Raw genomic sequence first — 21,938 nt, 5'->3', positions numbered from 1 at the left:
TGCCCACCTTTGCCCGGACTCTAAAGGACATCGCTCTCAAACGAAGCCCCAACACTTCACACAGGAGCAAGAGATCAATAGACACCCCACCCAGACCAGCGAGACACCCTCCAAGACCTCCAGGACCCCCCCCTGGACCTACACACCCCCCCCACATCAACCATGCCCACACCCAATTTAGGCCCCCTCAGATCAGACCCATGCCACTCCTGCCCACCCCATGCACCCCACCCCCGCAAAGAGGGCATCAACATGGAAGTCACACATACGCCCAGGTAGTGAGCGGGCAAACAGGCCCAACCCCCACTCTTACACTCGCCCAAGCCAACGGCATGTACCAGATGCTCAGCAGGCTCTGCTCACACTTACTGGCCTGAGGCCAAACCCCGACCAACAACATTGGACACTTTATGGAACAAAAAGCCTTCACTATATCATCCTGGAATATCCAAGGCCTGAGGTCATCTGCCTTTGGCCTAAAGAGCAGGAACCCGGACTTCACCAAAGAAATCGGTAATGCAGACATTGTCATCCTGCAAGAAACATGGTATAGAGGAGACGGACCCACTGGTTGCCCTCTAGGTTACAGAGAGCTGGTAGTCCCATCCACCAAACTACCAGGTGTGAAACAGGGAAGGGACTCAGGGGGAATGCTAATTTGGTATAGAGCAGACCTAACTCACTCCATTAAATTAATCAAAACAGGAACATTTTACATTTGGCTAGAAATTCAAAAGGAAATTATCTTAACAGAGAAAAATGTCCTCCTGTGTGCTACCTATATCCCCCCACTAGAATCCCCATACTTTAATGAAGACAGCTTCTCCATCCTGGAGGGGGAAATCAATCATTTCCAGGCCCAGGGACATGTATTAGTCTGTGGCGACCTAAATGCCAGAACTGGACAGGAACCTGACACCCTCAGCACACAGGGGGACAAACACCTACCTGGAGGTGACAGCATTCCCTCCCCCATATGCCCACCTAGGCACAACTATGACAACATAACCAACAAAAACGGGTCACAACTCCTGCAGCTCTGTCGCACGCTGGGTATGTACATAGTCAATGGTAGGCTTCGAGGGGACTCCTATGGTAGGTACACCTATAGCTCATCTCTTGGCAGTAGCACTGTAGACTACTTTATCACTGACCTCAACCCAGAGTCTCTCAGAGCGTTCACAGTCAGCCCACTGACACCCCTATCAGACCACAGCAAAATCACAGTCTACTTGAACAGAGCAATACTCAATCATGAGGCATCAAAGCCAAAGGAACTGAGTAACATTAAGAAATGCTATAGATGGAAGGAATGCAGTTTGGAAACCTACCAAAAAACAATTAGGCAACAGCAAATTCAATCCCTTTTAGACAACTTCCTGGGTAAAACGTTCCACTGCAATAGTGAAGGTGTAAACTTGGCAGTAGAAAATCTTAACAGTATATTTGACCTCTCAGCTTCCCTATCAAATCTAAAAATCTCAAATAGAAAACCGAAGAAAATGAACAACAATGACAAATGGTTTGATAAAGAATGCAAAAATCTAAGAAATAAATTGAGAAACCTGTCCAACCAAAAACATAGAGACCCGGAAAACCTGAGTCTACGCCTTCACTATGGTGAATCACTAAAACAATACAGAAATACACTACGGAAAAAGAAGGAACAGCACGTCAGAAATCAGCTCAATGTAATTGAAGAATCCATAGACTCTAACCAATTCTGGGAAAATTGGAAAACACTAAACAAACAACAACACGAAGAATTATCTATCCAAAATGGAGATGTATGGGTAAACCACTTCTCCAATCTTTTTGGCTCTATAACAAAGAATAAAGAGCAAAAACATATACATGATCAAATACAAATCCTAGAATCAACTATTAAAGACTACCAGAACCCACTGGATTCTCCAATTACCTTGAATGAGTTACAGGACAAAATAAAAACCCTCCAACCCAAAAAGGCCTGTGGTGTTGATGGTATCCTTAATGAATTGATCAAATATACAGACAACAAATTCCAATTGGCTATATTAAAACTCTTTAACATCGTCCTTAGCTCTGGCATCTTCCCCAATATTTGGAACCAAGGACTGATCACCCCAATCCACAAAAGTGGAGACAAATTTGACCCCAATAACTACCGTGGAATATGCGTCAACAGTAACCTTGGGAAAATACTCTGCATTATCATTAACAGCAGACTCGTACATTTCCTCAATGAAAACAATGTACTGAGCAAATGTCAAATTGGCTTTTTACCAAATTACCGTACAACAGACCATGTATTCACCCTACACACCCTAATTGACAACCAAACAAACCAAAACAAAGGCAAAGTCTTCTCATGCTTTGTTGATTTCAAAAAAGCCTTCGACTCAATTTGGCATGAGGGTCTGCTATACAAATTGATGGAAAGTGGTGTTGGGGGTAAAACATACGACATCATAAAATCCATGTACACAAACAACAAGTGTGCGGTTAAAATTGGCAAAAAACACACACATTTCTTCACACAGGGTCGTGGGGTGAGACAGGGATGCAGCTTAAGCCCCACCCTCTTCAACATATATATCAACGAATTGGCGCGGGCACTAGAACAGTCTGCAGCACCCGGTCTCACCCTACTAGAATCCGAAGTCAAATGTCTACTGTTTGCTGATGATCTGGTGCTTCTGTCACCAACCAAGGAGGGCCTACAGCAGCACCTAGATCTTCTGCACAGATTCTGTCAGACCTGGGCCCTGACAGTAAATCTCAGTAAGACCAAAATAATGGTGTTCCAAAAAAGGTCCAGTCGCCAGGACCACAAATTCCATCTAGACACCGTTGCCCTAGAGCACACAAAAAACTATACATACCTCGGCCTAAACATCAGCACCACAGGTAGCTTCCACAGAGCTGTGAACGATCTGAGAGACAAGGCAAGAAGGGCATTCTATGCCATCAAAAGGAACATAAATTTCAACATACCAATTAGGATCTGGCTAAAAATACTTGAATCAGTCATAGAGCCCATTGCCCTTTATGGTTGTGAGGTCTGGGGTCCGCTCACCAACCAAGATTTCACAAAATGGGACAAACACCAAATTGAGACTCTGCATGCAGAATTCTGCAAAAATATCCTCCGTGTACAACGTAGAACACCAAATAATGCATGCAGAGCAGAATTAGGTCGATACCCACTAATTATCAAAATCCAGAAAAGAGACGTTAAATTCTACAACCACCTAAAAGGAAGCGATTCCCAAACCTTCCATAACAAAGCCATCACCTACAGAGAGATGAACCTGGAGAAGAGTCCCCTAAGCAAGCTGGTCCTAGGGCTCTGTTCACAAACACAAACACACCCCACAGAGCCCCAGGACAACAGCACAATTAGACCCAACCAAATCATGAGAAAACAAAAAGATAATTACTTGACACATTGGAAAGAATTAACAAAAAAACAGAGCAAACTAGAATGCTATTTGGCCCTAAACAGAGAGTATACAGTGGTAGAATACCTAACCACTGTGACTGACCCAAACTTAAGGAAAGCTTTGACTATGTACAGACTCAGTGAGCATAGCCTTGCTATTGAGAAAGGCCGCCGTAGGCAGACATGGCTCTCAAGAGAAGACAGGCTATGTGCTCACTGCCCACAAAATGAGGTGGAAACTGAGCTGCACTTCCTAACCTCCTGCCCAATGTATGACCATATTAGAGAGACATATTTCCCTCAGATTACACAGATCCACAAAGAATTCGAAAACAAATCCAATTTTGATAAACTCCCATATCTACTGGGTGAAATTCCAGTGTGCCATCACAGCAGCAAGATTTGTGACCTGTTGCCACAAGAAAAGGGCAACCAGTGAAGAACAAACACCATTGTAAATACAACCCATATTTATGTTTATTTATTTTAACTTGTGTGCTTTAACCATTTGTACATTGTTACAACACTGCATATATATAATATGACATTTGTAATGTCTTTATTGTTTTGAAACGTCTGTATGTGTAATGTTTACTGTTCATTTTTATTGTTTATTTGACTTTTGTATATTATCTACCTCACTTGCTTTGGCAATGTTAACACATGTTTCCCATGCCAATAAAGCCCCTTGAATTGAATTGAATTGAATTGAATTGAGAGAGAGAGAGAGAGAGAGAGAGAGAGAGAGAGAAAGAGAGTGTATGTATGCGCTGCTGAAGATACAGAGAGAGAGCAGAGCAAGAGCGAGAGAGTGAAACTCGAGTGGAGGGGTGAGAGAGTAGCAACTTCATTGAGTTTAGGCAGAACTGCGCGAGAAGCAGGACGGAGCGCAACTCAGCATCAGTACCGACCGGAAAAAGAGAGAATAGCCTTCAGGACACTACTGTGGACAAACAGACGGTGAGATGTACTTCATTCAAAAGCAGTGAGTCGCAACAACTTGAAAGGGAAGAGGAATACATCGATCGGACAGAGGATACATATACGCTGTCATACTGAAAAAGTTCCTAACTATGGAAAATAATTCCTAAATGACTGTAAGCAAAGTGTTCGGACAATACCAGTGCTTTGAGAAGCATACGATTCCAGAGACAGAGACATCACCGGTACGTTTGATTTACCCAAGCAGTAATATTGCTTTGCACGGCGGCGGAGAATAACCAGCAAGCGGCAGCCCTCACCCCAGTCGCATTGACGGAACAATAGATTCCCGTCCTACACTTTCGGGGAAAACACAGCCAAACCGGCGACAGAAGACAAGATAAAATGTTGCCGTTTTACCTCGTCCTTTGCCTTATGGGAACAGGTAAGAAAACTGTTCTTGTCACATTTTTTTGCTGGTTGTTTTTCTGCGCTATTGCTATAAACTCATGAGATGCTCGCTCCGCGTTCCGTTCAGGGCGCGCTGCGTCAAACTGTAGCCTAGTGATGCGCTGTGCTGACGGGGATTAGAGAGGAGATAATATTGCGGCTCCGCTTTTGCTCCGAGGAACTATAGTTTTTCTAGGGATGTTGAGACAAAGTTCCGCTACTGAAAGAGCTTACCCGAGGTACCGGTTCAATGGCACTAACGCCGATCCTTACCAAAGCGCACAGTGGCGAGGTGATGCGGTTTTTTGTTGATTTTACGCATTCGGTTATTTATCTGGTGTAGGCTATGCGGGGTGTTTTTTTTGCTGATCATTTGGAAACAGTCCATCATGTTAGTGCACGTGGTTATTTGATAGGCAGACGTAAGGCTAGACCAAAACTCGTGCAATCCGGGCTTGTTGCCACTGAGGTCTGCGGTGACATCAAAAGTCGCTGTTGAAGCAAGTGGTTTGTGTGTGTGTGTGTGTGTGTGTGTGTGTGTGTGTGTGTGTGTGTGTGTGTGTGTGTGTGTGTGTGTGTGTGTGTGTGTGTGTGTGTGTGTGTGTGTGTGTGTGTGTGTGTGTGTGTGTGTGTGTGTGAAAGAGAGAGAGAGCAAGAGAAAGAGAAAGAGAAATAAAGAGATAAAGCAGAGAGAAGGACGGAGAGAAAGTGCTTATATCCGCCTCTAGATCGCACTAGTCTACCAGGCGATGGATAGTAGCCTATGAGGTTGGCCGCAGGTATCACCGATCATAATTTCTAATGAGATGTGGGGGAAAACACGGTGCTCGTTTCTGCTGAAACGAACAACATGTATAGCCTAGTAGAGATAAACTGGGAACACTCCCCTAATGCAGCCAAGCATACCTTAAAATGCACCAGCTTGGAATCGACCTCTCCACCCCGACACATTCCCTCTCTCGTCCCTATCTCACCCATATTTCATTTATTTTTGAATGGGCTTTATATTTTAAACACAGAGTGGAATTGCATGAGGATTGAAGCGTGTGAGGAAACCACGTTATGTTGTAAGACCGCCGAAACAAGCTCTCCATCTCTTTTTTAGCCGACCTTTACAGAAGTTTATCAAATGCCACTGTGTGTCATTCATATTAAAATATATACTAGCCTATTATGGAACCTGTATTTGTAACGTATCAGACAACACTATTGTGTTATTATTCTATATGGAAAGTAACAATGTAGCCTAACCTCTAGTAGCCTATAAAGTTGAATCACAGACCTCACTCAGCCGAAAGTCCAGACCAAATAGCGTTCGATAGGTTTAAGAGGGGGGACATCTAGGCTATGTCTCGTTGTAAGTGCATAAACAGCCATGGGGTTGGATTTGAGACGGCTTTTAAACACACGTCTCCAATGAATAATTTCATAGCCAAACGCAGCCAGGTGGAAAAGGCTGCACCACCACTAGGCTACACGGAAAAGGTCAACAATGAAACGATCTAGAAATAAAATAAATGTCTATTAAAGGCAGCCAACAGACCCCGGGCATGGTGCAATGATTTTTCTTTCATCTGTGCAACTGCTGTTTGTGTTATTTAACGTGAGGACTTCAGCCACTGGGGGCAATCGTCTGATGGGAGTCAACATTAGCGTGTTAATCATTTGGGTAGTGGCCTATGCCAATGATAGTTTACTATAAACTGTCGCTGTACTTACAAGTCTCTGCAATGTCCAATTAGTGTGCCTCTTAGGAAAGGAGGTTTCACATTCAACTGTTCCAAACAGTGGGTCTTTCTTTTGATAGGCTACTAATCTTGGCTGTGTGTGTGTGCATGTGTGTGTTATTATGTGCTAGAAAATCAGTTGATGTGGCCTTTGAATGGTTATGCAATATCAACATGCCTGCATATAATAGAAGTAAAAACCCATTTAGAGCAAATACAACCTCTAGGGTACTTTTTCCATAGTTACAGCACAGTAGGCAATATAGGCTATTGCATTATTCTGTAAAATAACATAATCCTTTAGTAATCCCCCAGAGAAGAAATCTGATTGCACCAGCCAAAACATACATCATTCTGTATTGGAAAGTAAACAACAATGGCCCCTATTGAGGTTCTAAGGGCTCTTTGATTGAGTGAGACCACAGTCATAGAAAATGTATATTTTCATACCCAACCCCTCATTGCTCTATTTTTAAGCATGTGTGTTGTTGTTTCCAGTTTCCACGCCTTTCAACAAACATTTCCTTAGTTTTGGTGTATTATTAACGCAGGCTTTGATTCGGCTCTAGATAAAGGCTTCAAATCCCCCGACCCCTCGGATTCAGAGGATCTTACTTCTTCCAATTAACATTGAGCATCCAGGAGTAAAGTAAAGCGCTTTCGGTCAACGCTTCAGTAAATGAATTAAAAACAAAATGTTTATTGGCAGTTAAGCCGTGTTTTCTTCCCACTGTCTTTGATGAACGAGAGCCGAGTACTGACACATGGGGAGGCAGTAATTAAATTTAAATGTTGAATCAGAATACACAACGTTGTCACACTGACACCCACTCTCCTCTGGGAGGAAAAGAGAGAGGAGATGGAGATGGAACGCCTGCTGGAACTGGAACACAAGCACAAACAGACTTTTGCCTCCTAAAGAATTGTCAACGAGGGTCGGGAAATACAGTATTCCCCTAACTATTGACTGTGAGGAGCACAAACAAACAACAGCAGAGTTCCAGGGTCCTAGTGGATCCATTCCTGACAAACAAACACCACAAATGGCAAACAAACTTTAATGTACCATTTGTCATGGTAGAGTAGTCATAGATTTACTCTGTGTCTGTCACGCATGTTTTTCTCATCAGATCATCAGAGAGAGGGGAGGGGGTAGAGGGGACCGGGTGTAAGATGACACCAGCAGCAGAACAATTCCTTGACAGACAAACAGTAGCTGGATGGGGAGGGGCAGCAGCCAGCATGGTTCACAGGCTGCAACACACAGTCCCAGAAAACTTGGTTGTTCAATGCTTGTTCACCCATCCATATGTATGTCCTCTCTGTGGCCCTCCTCTGCAGCAGGAGCAACGGCAGCATCTATCCATCATTTGCTTTCTCAGAATGTCCCCTGGCTTCCCACTGGAATTGGATTCCACCCTGCATCAGTATTCCAAGTAATCTTCAATGAGCTCTTTTTTGGAACCTTTAGCTTTGGTTTGCTGAGTCTCATAGGGCCAAGTTCAAGGGCTGGGAGCTGAGATCACACATTTCCCTCGCTGCTTTTTCCTCAAGTCCTGGCTGTCGCCACTCGTGTCTAAACCCAGTGAAGCACCCTGAAAATGCATTACCAGCACCATCCTCCTCTGAACTTGCCCAGTGAGGGGAATGTGTTGTGGGGCATTAGTAAGTCTAGTAGAACTCATCTACACACAAACAAACACAGCCTTTCACCATGGATATACTGTAAATACACAATGAGGCCTAGACAGGCACCATCAGAGGAACATATAGCTTTGCCTTGACCCCCCCCACCCCCACACACACACACACACACACCTCCTCCCCCTTCCCCATTAGCAGAGATTTGTCCTGGATCTGAGCTGTGTGGCAGAAATATTTCTGGGCGATTCGGTGGCAGCGTGGCTAGGGAGGTTTGTTTTAGGGGGACCGTGCATATTTCATGAACCTCCGCTGCTTTGAATTCTTGTGGAGGAGCCAGGCTTGGGCGGAGTGAGCGGGGGACAGAGGAGTGTAAGGGGTTGTAGGGAGAGGGATGAGGAGTGAGACAGGACTCAGAAGTGTAACTGCCAGTGTGATGATCAAGTTGACGCGCGGCGGGAAAACGTTAGGGAATACCATGGAGCATCATTAACTTCTCTCCATCTTTTCTCTCCTTTCCCGCCTATCTCTCTCCCTCATTTTCTATCTGTTGCTGAGGGGGGAAAGGGGATTGAGGAGAAAGTAAAATGAGAGAGAATAAGTTGGAAGGCAGAGGGAGAAGAGAAGCCAAGTTGAGGATGTGTCAGACCAGGGGTGCACGGTCACAATAGTGCTGACGCAGCAGAATCCATCTGGTGTAGAAGTCTGTTGCATTATTTAGGAGACGCACCCATGGTAAAGATATGGATGAGTTTGTCCTACTTTGATTCCCACACTAGGAGTGCTCTCTGCAATGGACCCATGGCTCAAACTGGTGGAGATTTGATTTCCAGACAGACCTCATAGACTATGGAAAGGAATAGGATTCAGGGGAGGGGGCACAAATCAAACTTTAAAGGTCGTTTTTGTTCATGGCATGAGAGCTCTTAAGATTTGTTTTGTTTTGAGTGAAATTGTAGACACTTACTCATGAGTCACTCTGAAAGAGTTATTCCCCCCAGACCAGTACACTCAGAAAACCAACGATTCATATCCATTCCCAACCACACCTTAACCTTTTGTAGAGAGCCCTCTTTTCCCTGCACTTTTACTTTCCGGATGAATCAGAACTGATTCATCCGAAGGTACTAACAGACAAACCAACAGTCATACAGACAGACAGCCATACAGACAGACAGACAGTCATTCATACAGACAGACAGTCATTCGGACAGACAGACAGACAGACAGACAGACAGACAGACAGACAGACAGACAGACAGACAGACAGACAGACAGACAGACGTGCAGACGTGCAGAGTGGAGAAACTATAACAATGGGTTACTGTGTCTTCCAGCCACAAGACATGTTCACGCACACTGGCATTGTCTTCTTCCTCGGACCTCGCCTCCTTGACTAACAACACAATGACCCCTGGGGTCTTCCTCACTCATCTTTGGCCCCCAATCCCCCCAACCCCCACCCCCTCAACAACTTTGCTGTGTACAGAGGCAGAAATCGGAGGGAGAAAATAAACAATGGGGCTTCATAAAACAAGCTCTGTCTCACTAATCAGCTTTGCCATGCGGGGAAACAGAGATAAAGAACTTGGCATTGTGTCCAGGGGCCTTGTTATCAGCTGTTAGCTACTTCACTGGATGTAGTTGATGGCACGGCTCAACACAACAGGGAAGGCCTTGTGTTGTGTGGGCAGCCAGGCAAGATATGCTGGAGCTGTACTACCAGCTGGGGCACTTGGCCACTTCCATCCCTGTCTTTGTCTCTCTCTCGCTTCCTCTCTCTTCGCTCTATTTTCTCCCCCTCTTTTCATCCCCTCTCTCCACCCCCCCCCCCTCTCTCTCTCTCTCTCTGCTCTCTCTCTCTCTAACGCTAACTCTCTGCTTCTCTAACTGCTCTCTTCCTCCCTTCCTTCTCTCCTTGTCTCTGTCTTTGCACGTCCTCACCTCTGTTTCCCTCCGGGGCAGAGGAAGATCCTTGCAGGAAGTGACACATAAAGACAGGGACAATGGAGGGGCTGTGTCAGCTTCCTCTTCCAAATAACTGGTCCACACACATGCCTCCCGGCCCCTCAGCCTCTCAGCCCAGGGCCCCTACCAGTCCTACAACAGCCCCACTTCTATCCACTGCCGGCAGATTACTGGGCTCTATTATCACCCACTTATTAGAATACAGTAGGGAGAGAGCAGAGGCTGTTTACTCTCTGCATTCTCCTCCACCAAACTGTGGTACAGCGAGACGGAACCCTGGGTTAATTCTTTGCAAATCATTAAAACAGAGCTCAGTGAGAGTAGAGCAGTAGCACAGCCACTGTGTCCAAACAGTAGCAAGCCAGCTAGCTATTTTAGTGAAACAAATTGTATTTTTATTATATTTTGGGGGGGGGATATAGAGAGATGTATCACAATTTGGCAAGACCTCCAACCCAAGAAACCCAGAGAGCATAAAGAGAGTTCCAACATACTAGACCAAACATTCGTTTTTATTTTCCAATCAATTTCTGCCCTCCAAAACAAGAATTTCCTATCTCCTGCCGAGACACAGAAACCAACAGCAAATTGAAATGTATCTCCCGTGTTGCAGCAATATCTGGGCCTTTGTTATCTTCACTAGCCGTGTTCCTCAACCTTCTTTTAAAGATTGCCCTGTTGGGGGGTGATTCTGGCAGCTGAGAAGGGAAAAACCCATGCGGTTATGAATCCTGTGAGAAGCTATTTATTTGTCTATCTATATATTTTCTACTTATTTATCTATTTTTATTCCCCACTCAATCCGTTCTTGAGATGCGGTCCGATTTTCAGTGGCTCCTCTTGAGCAGAGGGACGTTAATATCATGTGGCCATTGTGTGTTATTTTGGAGGGTTGTTGTGTGTGCACGTCCATAAGTGACTCATGAGGAGCTTATCAAAGCAACGCCCTAAACTATGTGTTGCTCATAGTACACACACACACACACCTACACACACACACACACACACACACACACACACTAAGACAGGGGGTCAAGGGCATGCATTGGGGCAGAGGATGATGAGCTGAGATGAGTGTTTCCCATCTTTGGGGCTATGTGCCCTTTATGGAGCGGTTAGTCAAAGCCCGACTGTCTAATTAATGACGCTCTATCTCTCAGGATGTCATGTCTCCACTCAACTCAACCCAACCAGGGGGAAATGCACTCAAGGAAACAAGCAATGGCCTGGCTGGGCTGGGTGGACATTACAGAGACCAGAGGGTTGAGTGCGTGCAGGGAGGGACAACTCCCATGCTCCCCTGGGCTTCAGGTCCCCTCCTTCCCCTCCCTCTGTCTCCTTCTGTCTTTCTTTCTCTGGCTTTCTTTCTCCTCCTCAAACATAGAGCTCCATCTTCCTGCTTCCTGCCAGTTTAAGCTGACAGGAATCTGAGGGCAAATATTGTGATAGTGACTCAACCGTTAACAAAATACTGGGCTCGGCGGTCAGGAAAGGAAACCGCTTCTTAAACTCTCTTTCTCCTCCTCCTTCTCTCAGTGAGAACGGTAGGTCTCTCTGCCTCTCTGTGTTGTTTTGAGAGGCAGACAGCTGGGTGAAGGGTTGGCAGAAAGTGTAGCCACTTTTTTTCTTCTCTCCCTTCTCCTCCAGCGGGGAATTTAGAGCAAGGCTTTGAAACTCTGTGGGAGGCCGCTAGGAAAGCCGGCCAATTTGCTATCAACTGAGGGGTGTCAGTCAAAGCTCATCGATCAGGCTTTTAACTGTGGCTCCCTCAATGTCCAAACATGGTAATTTTATTGAGCCGTGTTGGAGATGAGAGGCGCAGTGAGGGGTGGGGCGACAGCCGGGGGCTGCGGAGGGTTTGGGGGATAGGGGTGAGAGTCAGTAGGTGGGTAAGGTGGGTCTCCAACTTCTGTGGTGATGAAAAGCAGGAGCTTCACACAGAGATAGGCATTGGAGATCCTTTGGACAGGGGGTTGGGAGGAGATGTTTGTCTGAGCAGAGAGACAGAGAAAGAGAGAGAGCTGTGCCTCAGCCGGGGGAGGAGGGAGGGGAGAGAGAGAGAGAGACACAGAGAGGGAGAGAGAAAGAGAGAGGGGGGGTCAGAAGGATTTACTGCCAGCAGCATAGCATTAAAGGTAATGGATATGCTTGTGTTGGTGTAAAGCGAACCTGTGTTTTTTCTCCCAGCACAGGGTAGCTAAAAGAATAACAAAGATGTAACTGAAGTGAGAATCCGGGGAGGAAGAATTGAAAGGGGTTGTTTCAACGCCTCAGGGCGAAACATTACAACCTGAGGTATCCCTTTGCCATGAAGATGGACTTAAGACACAGAATGTTTTTTGAAGAGGGTTTATGTGTGTGTGTGTGTGTGTGTGTGTGTGTGTGTGTGTGTGTGTGTGTGTGTGTGTGTGTGTGTGTGTGTGTGTGTGTGTGTGTGTGTGTGTGTGTGTGTGTGTGTGTGTGTGTGTGTGTGTGTGTGTGTCCTGATCCTGACAACATTCCAGTAGAATTCCAGCGGGGTTAGGGTCTGGAAAGCTAAGTGCTTCCCAAGCTGACAGGGGTGAACCTTATAACCCTCTACACCCCTGCACCCCAGCGAGGAGCCAGCAGCAGTCCCTCCTAGGGTTGCACCATTCCGGGAACTTTCAATACATTTTCAATAAATACCCTGGTTTTCCCAAAAGGATTACGGATTTCCTGCTTATTCCCTTCTGATTTCAGGAAAACCAGGGAATTTATTGAAAGCAACCCTAGTCCCTCCATTGTTCCAGCACATTTTACCTGTCCGATGTAGGCATCCCAGCACTCATCAGATTGAACTGATTGTTCCCTCCACAGATTGGGCTTCTACGCCCTCCTGCTACAGGATGATGTCTGTTTGCTTTTGAAAGTCCCAGCCATGGTGCATAGAATGGAACGCTCTGGAGGATAGGGGGGATCAATGGGGGGGGGGGGGGGGGGGGGTAGAGGTAAGGGAGAAGCAACAGCAGGGATAGAGGGAAGGGAGAAGCAGAGATACAAAGGGAGGAAAGAGAGAAAGGGAGAGAGAGGGAGAGTGTTACAGACACATACACAATAGGGATGACATTGTCTAAGATGATGTGAGTGTGTATCCAGTGTCAGTCTATGACATATGATATAACCTGCTATTGATAGGATGGTTGGGCTGGAGGGAGGGAAGGAGAGAGTATAGATACTGCAGGTTTTCAGGGAGTTTCCAAACAGAGACAGATAGAGCAGGAGATAATATTGGAGGAGAGAGGAGTGGATGGAGGGAGGGAGAGGGGGATGAGACGCAGAGTTCCAGGCTGCATCCATCATGTGGTTTGGTGCAGGAGCCATTTCTACCCATTGTTCTCCATCATTTGTTTTCTCAGGGCTCTGCTAGGGGGGGGGGGGTTAGCCATTTGTTTTTGCTCTAATTACATAAGTGAGACAGCATAATTAGACATATAGATAAAGAGAAAGGCAGAGAAGAGAGATAGATAGCCACAGGGAGATAGATACAGAGGTGCAGATGAAATGAGATGCGTAGACAACGGAAAAGTCCCTTTCCATTTCAACGTTCAAGGCTACCAAGGAGGAGGAGTAAGGGTGCGGTATAAAGTAAAGGAGACAGAGAGAGATGGAACGATAACGGATGAGAGAGAGGAGGAGAGAAAAGCTATCTTCAGAGCCTGCACTTTTAGATGCAGCCAGATGCTTCCTGAAAAGTCCCCCCGTTTGATGCAGGGAGGTGGGGAGAGGGGGAGGGAAGGGGATAGAGAGGTAGAGAGAGAGCGGGGGGAGATGAGGAATGAGAGAGAGAGGGGGAGAAAGAGGAGGAGAGAGAAAGATTAACATTGAGAAGCAGAAGAGAGAGAGGGGAGAGGGAGAGAGAGAGGTGGGGGGGTGAAAGAGATGGGGAGAGGAAAGCAGAGAGAGAGAGATCTCCTCCAGATCAAGGCAGTGTCTGGTCCCTGGAAGTGCCTGTTTGTTTTCAGTTGTTTGGGCGGGTCTCCAACCTCCATGTGTGAGGCCACAGGGCCCTGCTCCTGTCTCCGTCAGACACAACCCTGACACATACACACACAACCCTGACACATACACACACAACCCTGACACACTCACACAACACTGACACACATACAAACACACACCGTTTTATCTCTGTTTCATACACCTCAAACACAGCCACCTGCCAAACCATCACTAAAGACACAGCACACACTCCCTGGCACCGCTATACACACACCCCAGCACCACTACCCACACCCCGACACCACTTTACACACACCCTGGTTTGTGAGTGTGTGAGGTTGAGGAGGTGGGGAACATGTGGAGCAGTAAGCTGCAGGCAGACAACAGAAGAGCAGCAAGTCCTCAGTCTGTCCTTCAACTTGTTCAATGGAGAGAGATGATTACAGGTTACTGTCTGAAACTACAGCCCAAGACTAATCAGCCTGGGGAAGATCGTTTGTGAAAAACCTGCAGCTCCTGTTATACTTTCAGGGCCAGATTAAGAAATCTAATTGGGAGTTGTTGAGAAAACTGTTTCTAATGGTTCTACAGACAGACTAGTCATCTCTTTTCAGCAGTAGCCATTTGCTTTACAAACAGTACATTTTTCCCACAATTGTACTTTGAAATCTGCAAAACGCAAACCGACAGCTCCAACCAACCATAGAAATATAATCCATAGATGGCAGTTCCCATTCAAGTCAGGACTGGTATCCATTGCTAGTGTACCCATGAGTTTAATAGTCAAATTGCCAGGGTAAGAGGTTACAATATCCTTCTATGGATTATATGTCTATGGCCACGCAGTAAACTGTATATTTGACATGCATACTGCCCAAACTGCAGCCTTCCTGACTGTAGGCATACCTGTAACTGCCAAACACTTGAGTAAATGAGGGATACAAAGTATATGTTATGGTGTGGGGTGCATTTTCCTGGCACCAATGCGACCTGTACGCTCTCGTTGGCTGGCCCTCGCTTCATACTCGTCGCCAAACCCACTGGCTCCAGGTCATCTACAAGTCTCTGCTAGGTAAAGCCCTGCTTTATCTCAGCTCACTGGTCACCATAGCAGCACCCACCCGCAGCACGCACTCCAGCAGGTTTATCTCTCTGGTCACCCCCAATGCCAATTCCTCCTTTGGCCGCCTTTCCTTCCAGTTCTCTGCTGCCAATAACTGTAAGGAACTGCAAAAATCACTGAAGCTGGAGACTCCTATCTCCCTCACTAGCTTTAACTTCTAATTGGTCCCAATCCCGGATCCGGGAGCACCCCCATCAGTAAAAAAGCTGACTAGCATAGCCTAGCATAGCGTCACAAGTAAATACTAGCATCTAAATATCATTAATGTGGTCCCGTGTGGCTCAGTTGGTAGAGCATGGCGCTTGCAACGCCAGGGTTGTGGGTTCATTCCCCACGGGGGGACCAGGATGAATATGTATGAACTTTCCAATTTGTAAGTCGCTCTGGATAAGAGCGTCTGCTAAATGACTTAAATGTAAATGTAATGTAAATCACAAGTCCAAGACACCAGATGAAAGATACACATCTTGTGAATCCAGCCATCATTTCTGATTTTTAAAATGTTTTACAGGGAAGACACAATATGTAAATCTATTAGCTAACCACGATAGCAAAAGACACAACTTTTTTTCCCCACCATTTTTTTACTGCATAGGTAGCTATCACAATTTCGACCAAATAAAGATATAAATAGCCACTAACCAAGAAACAACTTCATCAGATGACAGTCTGATAACATATTTATTGTATAGCATATGTTTTGTTAGAAAAATGTGCATATTTCAGGTATAAATCACAGTTCTACATTGCAGCTGCAATCTGAAATAGTGCCGAAGCAGCCAGAATAATTACAGAGACCAACGTCAAATACCTAAATACTCATCATAAAACTTTTCTGAAAAATATACAGCGTACAGCAAATGAAAGACGAACATCTTGTGAATCCAGCCAATATTTCAGATTTTTTAAGTGTTTTACAGCGAAAACACAATATAGCATTATATTAGCTTACCACAATAGCCAGAAACACAAGCCGTTTACCAGCAGCAAAGGTTAGCGATCCTAACAAACCAGCAAAAGATATATAATTTTTGACTAACCTTCATATACTTCATCAGATGACAGTCCTGTAACATCATATTACACAATGCATATAGGATTTGTTCGAAAATGTGCATATTTAACGGCACAAATCGTGGTTATACAATGTGATTAGTAGTCAAACTTCAAGCAATCTGTCCGGCGCCATCTTGGAGAGGCACCTAATCTAATCGATAACTAATCATAAACTTGACTAAAAAATACAGGTTGGACAGCAAATGAAAGATATATTAGTTCTTAATGCAATCGCTGTGTTAGATTTTTAAAATTAACGTTACTATGATATACAGCGTGCGCTAAAGCGAGACCGCACCGCAATTCATGGCGGAATTATTGTTTCACATTTTTCCACATAAATACGAATTAATAGCATAAAGACCTCTTACTATTTGTTGAGCTTCCATCAGAATCTTGGGCAAGGTGTCCTTTGTCCAGAACAATCGTCTTTTGGTTGAAAGATGTCCTCTTCAACCGTGTAATTAGCAGCTAATGTTAGCCATATGCCGGAGAGGTGTCCAACTCGCGACGAGGCATGACAAAGAAATTCCAGAAAATCGCAATAAACTGCTATAAACTGCTATAAGTCGGTTTAAATTAACTACCTTATGAAGTTTTTAAGACAAAAAACAAATTAAATCAGAGCCGGAGATATAGAACTGCTAAACCGAAAGCTTTTCAGGACGCCATGCTTGGTGTCCTTCCTGCGTCAGGCCCCGCGTCGAAAAGGTCGGTCCTTCCGTTCCAAGAGGATTTATACTCCCCCAGATGGTGCTATCCACTCCATTCAAAGTCTCACCGCTTACTGACATCTAGGGGAAGGCGTATGCAGTGCATGTAGCCCCATAGCTTACAAGGGAATTTATAAACCGACCCTGGAACAGAGACCTCGATTTCAGAAATCTCACTTCTTGACAGGAAGTGAGCTGCAGAATGAGTTCTGTTTCACTCAGAGAAATAATTCAAACGGTTTTAGAAACTAGAGAGTGTTTTCTATCCAATAGTAATAATAATATGCATATTGTACGAGCAAGAATTGTGTACGAGGCAGTTTAATTTGGGAACAAATTTTTTTCAAAGTGTAAACAGCACCCCCTATTGAGAAAAGGTTTTAAGCACCAGCTGTCAGAGCAGCTCACAGATCACTGCACCTGTACATAGCCCATCTGTAAACAGCCCATCCAACTACCTCATCCACATACTGTATTTATTTATTTATCTTGCTCTTGTGCACCCCAGTATCTCTATTTGCACATTCATCTTCTGCACATCTACCATTCCAGTGTTTAATTGCTATATTGTAATTACTTTGCCATCGTGGCCTATTTATTGCCTTACCTCCCTTATCTTACCTCATTTGCACTCAGTGTATATAGACTTTTTTTTATTTTATTCTTCTACTGTATTATTGACTGTATGTTTTGTTTATTCCATGTGTAACTCTGTGTTGTTGTATGTGTTGAACTGCTGTGCTTTATCTTGGCCAGGTCGTAGTTGTAAATGAGAACTTGTTCTCAACTAGCCTAGCTGGTTAAATAAAGGTGAAATAAATAAAAATAGGTGCACCTTTAGAATCTATGCCAAGGTGCATTAAATCTGTTCTGGTAGCTCTTGCCTGCCCAACACCTTTATAAGACACACACGGTTAAATAAAGGTTAAATAAAGAAAAAATAAATATATATACTTCATGTTGGTGTTTCCTTTATTTTGTTAGTTACCTGTATGTGCATTTTTTTGTCGCTTGGGCCCTGACTCACACAATTGACCAGTCACATGTATTTACTATTGCAGTTAATTTTTTACTTTTTATTAATCAATTACCCAATGAAGGCAGGGCCCCCCAGTTACTGACGTGTCCCCCTACCTCCTCTCCTCCCCCATCTGATGATTAGCAGAGCGGCAGCAGGCTGTATACACTCCTAAATCCTCCTGTGGTTGGCGGTTGCAGTAAAAAAAATATAAAATACATACTACATATATAATAAATATTGTATTGTATGTCCATTACATGAAATCCCCCCAAAAAATCGATTTAAATTACAGGTTGAAATGCAACAAAATAGGAAAAACGCCAAGGTGGTGAATACTTTTGCAAGGCACTGTAGATACAGTTGAAGTCGGAAGTTTACATACACCTGAGCCAAATAGATTTAAACTCAGTTTTTCACCATTCCTGACATTTATTCCTAGTAAAAATTCCCTGTCTTAGGTCAGTTAGGATCACCACTTTATTTTAAGAATGTGAAATGTCAGATTAATAGTAGAGAGAATTATTTATTTCAGCTTTTATTTCTTTCATCACATTCCTAGTGGGTCAGAAGCTAACATACACTCAATTAGTATTTGGTAGCATTGCCTTTAAATTGTTTAACTTGGGTCAAACGTTTTGGGTAGCCTTCCACAAGCTTCCCACAATAAGTTGGGTGAATTTTGGCCCATTCCTCCTGACAGCACTGGTGTAACTGAGTCAGGTTTGTAGGCCTACTTGCTCGCACATACTTTTTCAGTTCTGCCAACAGATTTTCTATAGGATTGAGGTCAAGGCTTTGTGATGGCCACTCCAATATCTTGACTTTGTTGTCCTTAAGCCATTTTGCAACAACTTTGGAAATATACTTGGGGTCATTGTCCATTTGGAAGACCCATTTGCGACCAAGCTTTAACTTCCTGACTGATGTCTTGAGATGTTGCTTCAATATATCCACATAATTTTCTTTCCTCATGATGCCATCTATTTTGTGAAGTGTACCGGTCCCTCCTGCAGCAAAGCACCGCCACAACATCATGCTGCCACCCCCGTGCTTCACGGTTGGGATGGTGTTCTTCGGCTTGCAAGCCTCCCCCTTTTTCCTCCAAACATAACGATTGTCATTATGGCCAAACAGTTATATTTATATTTCATCAGACCAGAGGACATTTCTCCAGAAAATACGATCGTTGTCCGCATGTGCAGTTGCAAACCGTAGTCTGGCTTTTTTAGGGCGGTTTTGGAGCAGTGGCTTCTTCCTTGCTGAGTGTCCTTTCAGGTTATGTCGATATAGTACTCGTTTTACTTTGGATATAGATACTTTTGTACCTGTTTCCTCCAGCATCTTCACAAGGTCCTTTGCTGTTGTTCTAGGATTGATTTGTACTTTTTGCACCAAAGTACGTCTCTAGGAGACAGAACGCGTCTCCTTCCTGAGCGGTATGACGGCTGCATGGTCCCACGGTGTTTATACTTGCGTACTATTGTTTGTACAGATGAACGTGGTACCTTCAGGCATTTGGAAATTGCTCCCAAGGATGATCCAGACTTGTGGAGGTCTACAAAAAAAATTCTGAGGTCTTGGCTGATTTATTTTGATTTTCTCATGATGTCAAGCAAAGAGGCACTGAGTTTGATGGTAGGCTTTGAAATACATCCACAGGTACACCGCCAATTGACTCAAATGATGTCAATTAGCCTATCAGAAGTTTCTAAGGCCATGACATCATTTTCTGGAATTTTACAAGCTGTTTAAAGGCACAGTCAACTTAGGTGTATGTAAACTTCTGACCCACTGGAATTGTGATACAGTGAGTTGTAAGTGAAATTATCTGTCTGTAACAATTGTTGAAAAAATTACTTGAGTCATGCACAAAGTAGATGTCCTAATCGACTTGCCAAAACTATAGTTTGTGAAAAAGAAATTTGTGGAGTGGTTGAAAAACGAGTTTTAATGACTCCAACCTAAGTGTATGTAAACTTCCGACTTCAACTGTAGATAATATATACAAGTATATATTTCCTTTATTATTATTTGTTGGTAAAAAATATTTAAAAAAATGTTGCTTCCTCTTGGGCCCGGGCCCAGGGGCGTCAGCTGCATTAATTCAGCCTTCTGTATTTTAAAAGTGTGTATGCTGAGCGACAGATGTCCTTGGAGTTATTGAGAGACTGACAGTATTTCGGGTGTTATTTGAGAACTATTGAGTGATTGTACCAAGCCATCACAGTTGTTTATCTTTTAACACAGTGACAGTGCTGGCAGTTTGCAGTTGCTCGTAGTGCACTAGATAGACACAAAGTGGTAATATTGTGGTTCTGAAAAGCCTGTGTCCAGTCACGACTCCAGTGTGTGTGTGTGTATGTGTGTGTATGAGAGATGGTTTATGCGTGTGTGTGTCGTTTGTGTGAGTGAGTGTGCGCGTGCGCCCAAGCGCATGCTCCGTTCTCCTGTCTCTGCGTGGGTGTGTCCAGGAGTGTCACCCGCTCTTTCAGAGCTCTGGCGCAGGGAAGGAAGATAAATGGGACATTAATGGAACCGCTCAATCACAGGCTACTTAAAAAAAAGCTGACCATAGACTGTGGGGCAATCAGTCCTACTCCGAGGCCCCTTCAGTCTGCATTCAGCCTGGGCTCGAGGAGGGCGGTTCTGGGTCCTTCAAACTCTGGATTAGCCATTCACTGCTCCATAGACCACGGCCTAACTGCCTTACACTGCCTAACTGACTGAGCACTCCTTTAGAAAGACCATAGGGGTTGGAGAGAGTGAACTCTCTTTTTAAAAAAGAGTTCTGATTGTTCTTGGAGGTCTTTAAAAGCCCGTTAGAATTGGGCTCCTTTGTCTTGCACCTCCGGGAGTTCGAATAGTGACTATGTTATGTGAAGGTTTTGTTTGTTGTGTGCTTTTGTTTATTGTTCGGTTTCGTTAATTAACAGCAGATAGGTTTTTGAAGTGGTGCATGGCTTTCTTAGGTGAGAACAGTAATGAATGGGGAGGGGAAATCTATGGTTCTTCAGTTGTGCCGTAGGAGTATGACGTTTGCTTTAATGGTGTGAAAATGAACAGTGGCAAGTGGCAATTCCACCTTTACCTCTGGGGTCGAATCGCAACTGTTGCTTCTGATTAATTTCCTGCAGCTTTGATTAGAAATTCACAGTGGTCAAGAAAAGCCTTTTCACACTGTTAGGTTCTTATTTTTCAGAGTAAATAACTCACGGACACTAGAGAAGCTTTAACCAAGTTTAATTCTTCCCAAAGGTTCTGTGCAGCTGAAATCAGACAACCCAACATTTCTCCCATCCAGATATATATATCCCACTTAAGACACTCCTCCTCTCCAATCCTTACATCTTATGGTTTAACAGGAAAAGGGTAACAAGATACCAAACCCTTATTACTCCCTTCAGGGCATCTGACCTCCTGACCTCAACCCCTCCTTCATCTAATCCACAGATGTCCATCTGTCTCCCCTGTATTAACACATTGCTCTCCTCTTGTCCACCCAACACATTCCACAGCTATCTGTCTTTCTACAGAGACCCAGTCTCTTTCACTCCTTAATATACTATGCATCTGATCTATCATGTCTTTAATATCTCAATGTTCAAAATGTCGAATCCAACAACACTTACCGCCGGGGTACGGAAGAGGAAGCTGCCATCTTGTGTGAAACATGAACTGTGTTGGCCAACACCACAAAGGTACAAACACAACACTGGGGTCAAAATGTTCCCTCTCGCCGCTCCATATAACCAACCACTCTTCTTTTCTCTAATTTCTTCTCTCTCTTTCCCTCCCTTCTGGGTAATGTGTTAACGAGCAACAGCTTCTCAGAATACTCATAACATTAGTGTGTGTATTTGTGTGTGGGTGTGTGTGTGTGTGTGTGTACATATGCGTGTGTGTGTTTTCACACCAATTAATGAATAGCTTTGTG

The 21,938-nt window shown here is 44.4% G+C and overlaps 1 protein-coding gene across 19 annotated transcripts in view; it reads left to right on the top strand.

The window, feature by feature from the left end:
- The first annotated feature begins 4,156 nt into the window (after positions 1–4,156).
- Positions 4,157–21,938, top strand: part of LOC139573444 (kin of IRRE-like protein 3) — a 55,562-nt gene continuing 37,780 nt past the window's right edge. For 8 of the 19 annotated variants that reach the window (XM_071396878.1, XM_071396877.1, XM_071396888.1 and 5 more), the window contains exon 1: positions 4,158–4,790. In XM_071396878.1, the coding sequence (XP_071252979.1) occupies positions 4,751–4,790 (40 nt within the window). In that variant the 5' untranslated portion in view covers positions 4,158–4,750. Of the gene's footprint in view, positions 4,791–21,938 lie in introns of all 19 variants that reach the window. The other 11 variants (XM_071396881.1, XM_071396882.1, XM_071396892.1 and 8 more) reach the window with 5 other exon arrangements.

The sequence above is a fragment of the Salvelinus alpinus genome, chromosome 4 (assembly GCF_045679555.1).
Source record: "Salvelinus alpinus chromosome 4, SLU_Salpinus.1, whole genome shotgun sequence".
Taxonomy (NCBI): Eukaryota; Metazoa; Chordata; class Actinopteri; order Salmoniformes; family Salmonidae; genus Salvelinus; species Salvelinus alpinus.
This window is presented reverse-complemented; position numbering and strand designations above follow the sequence as displayed.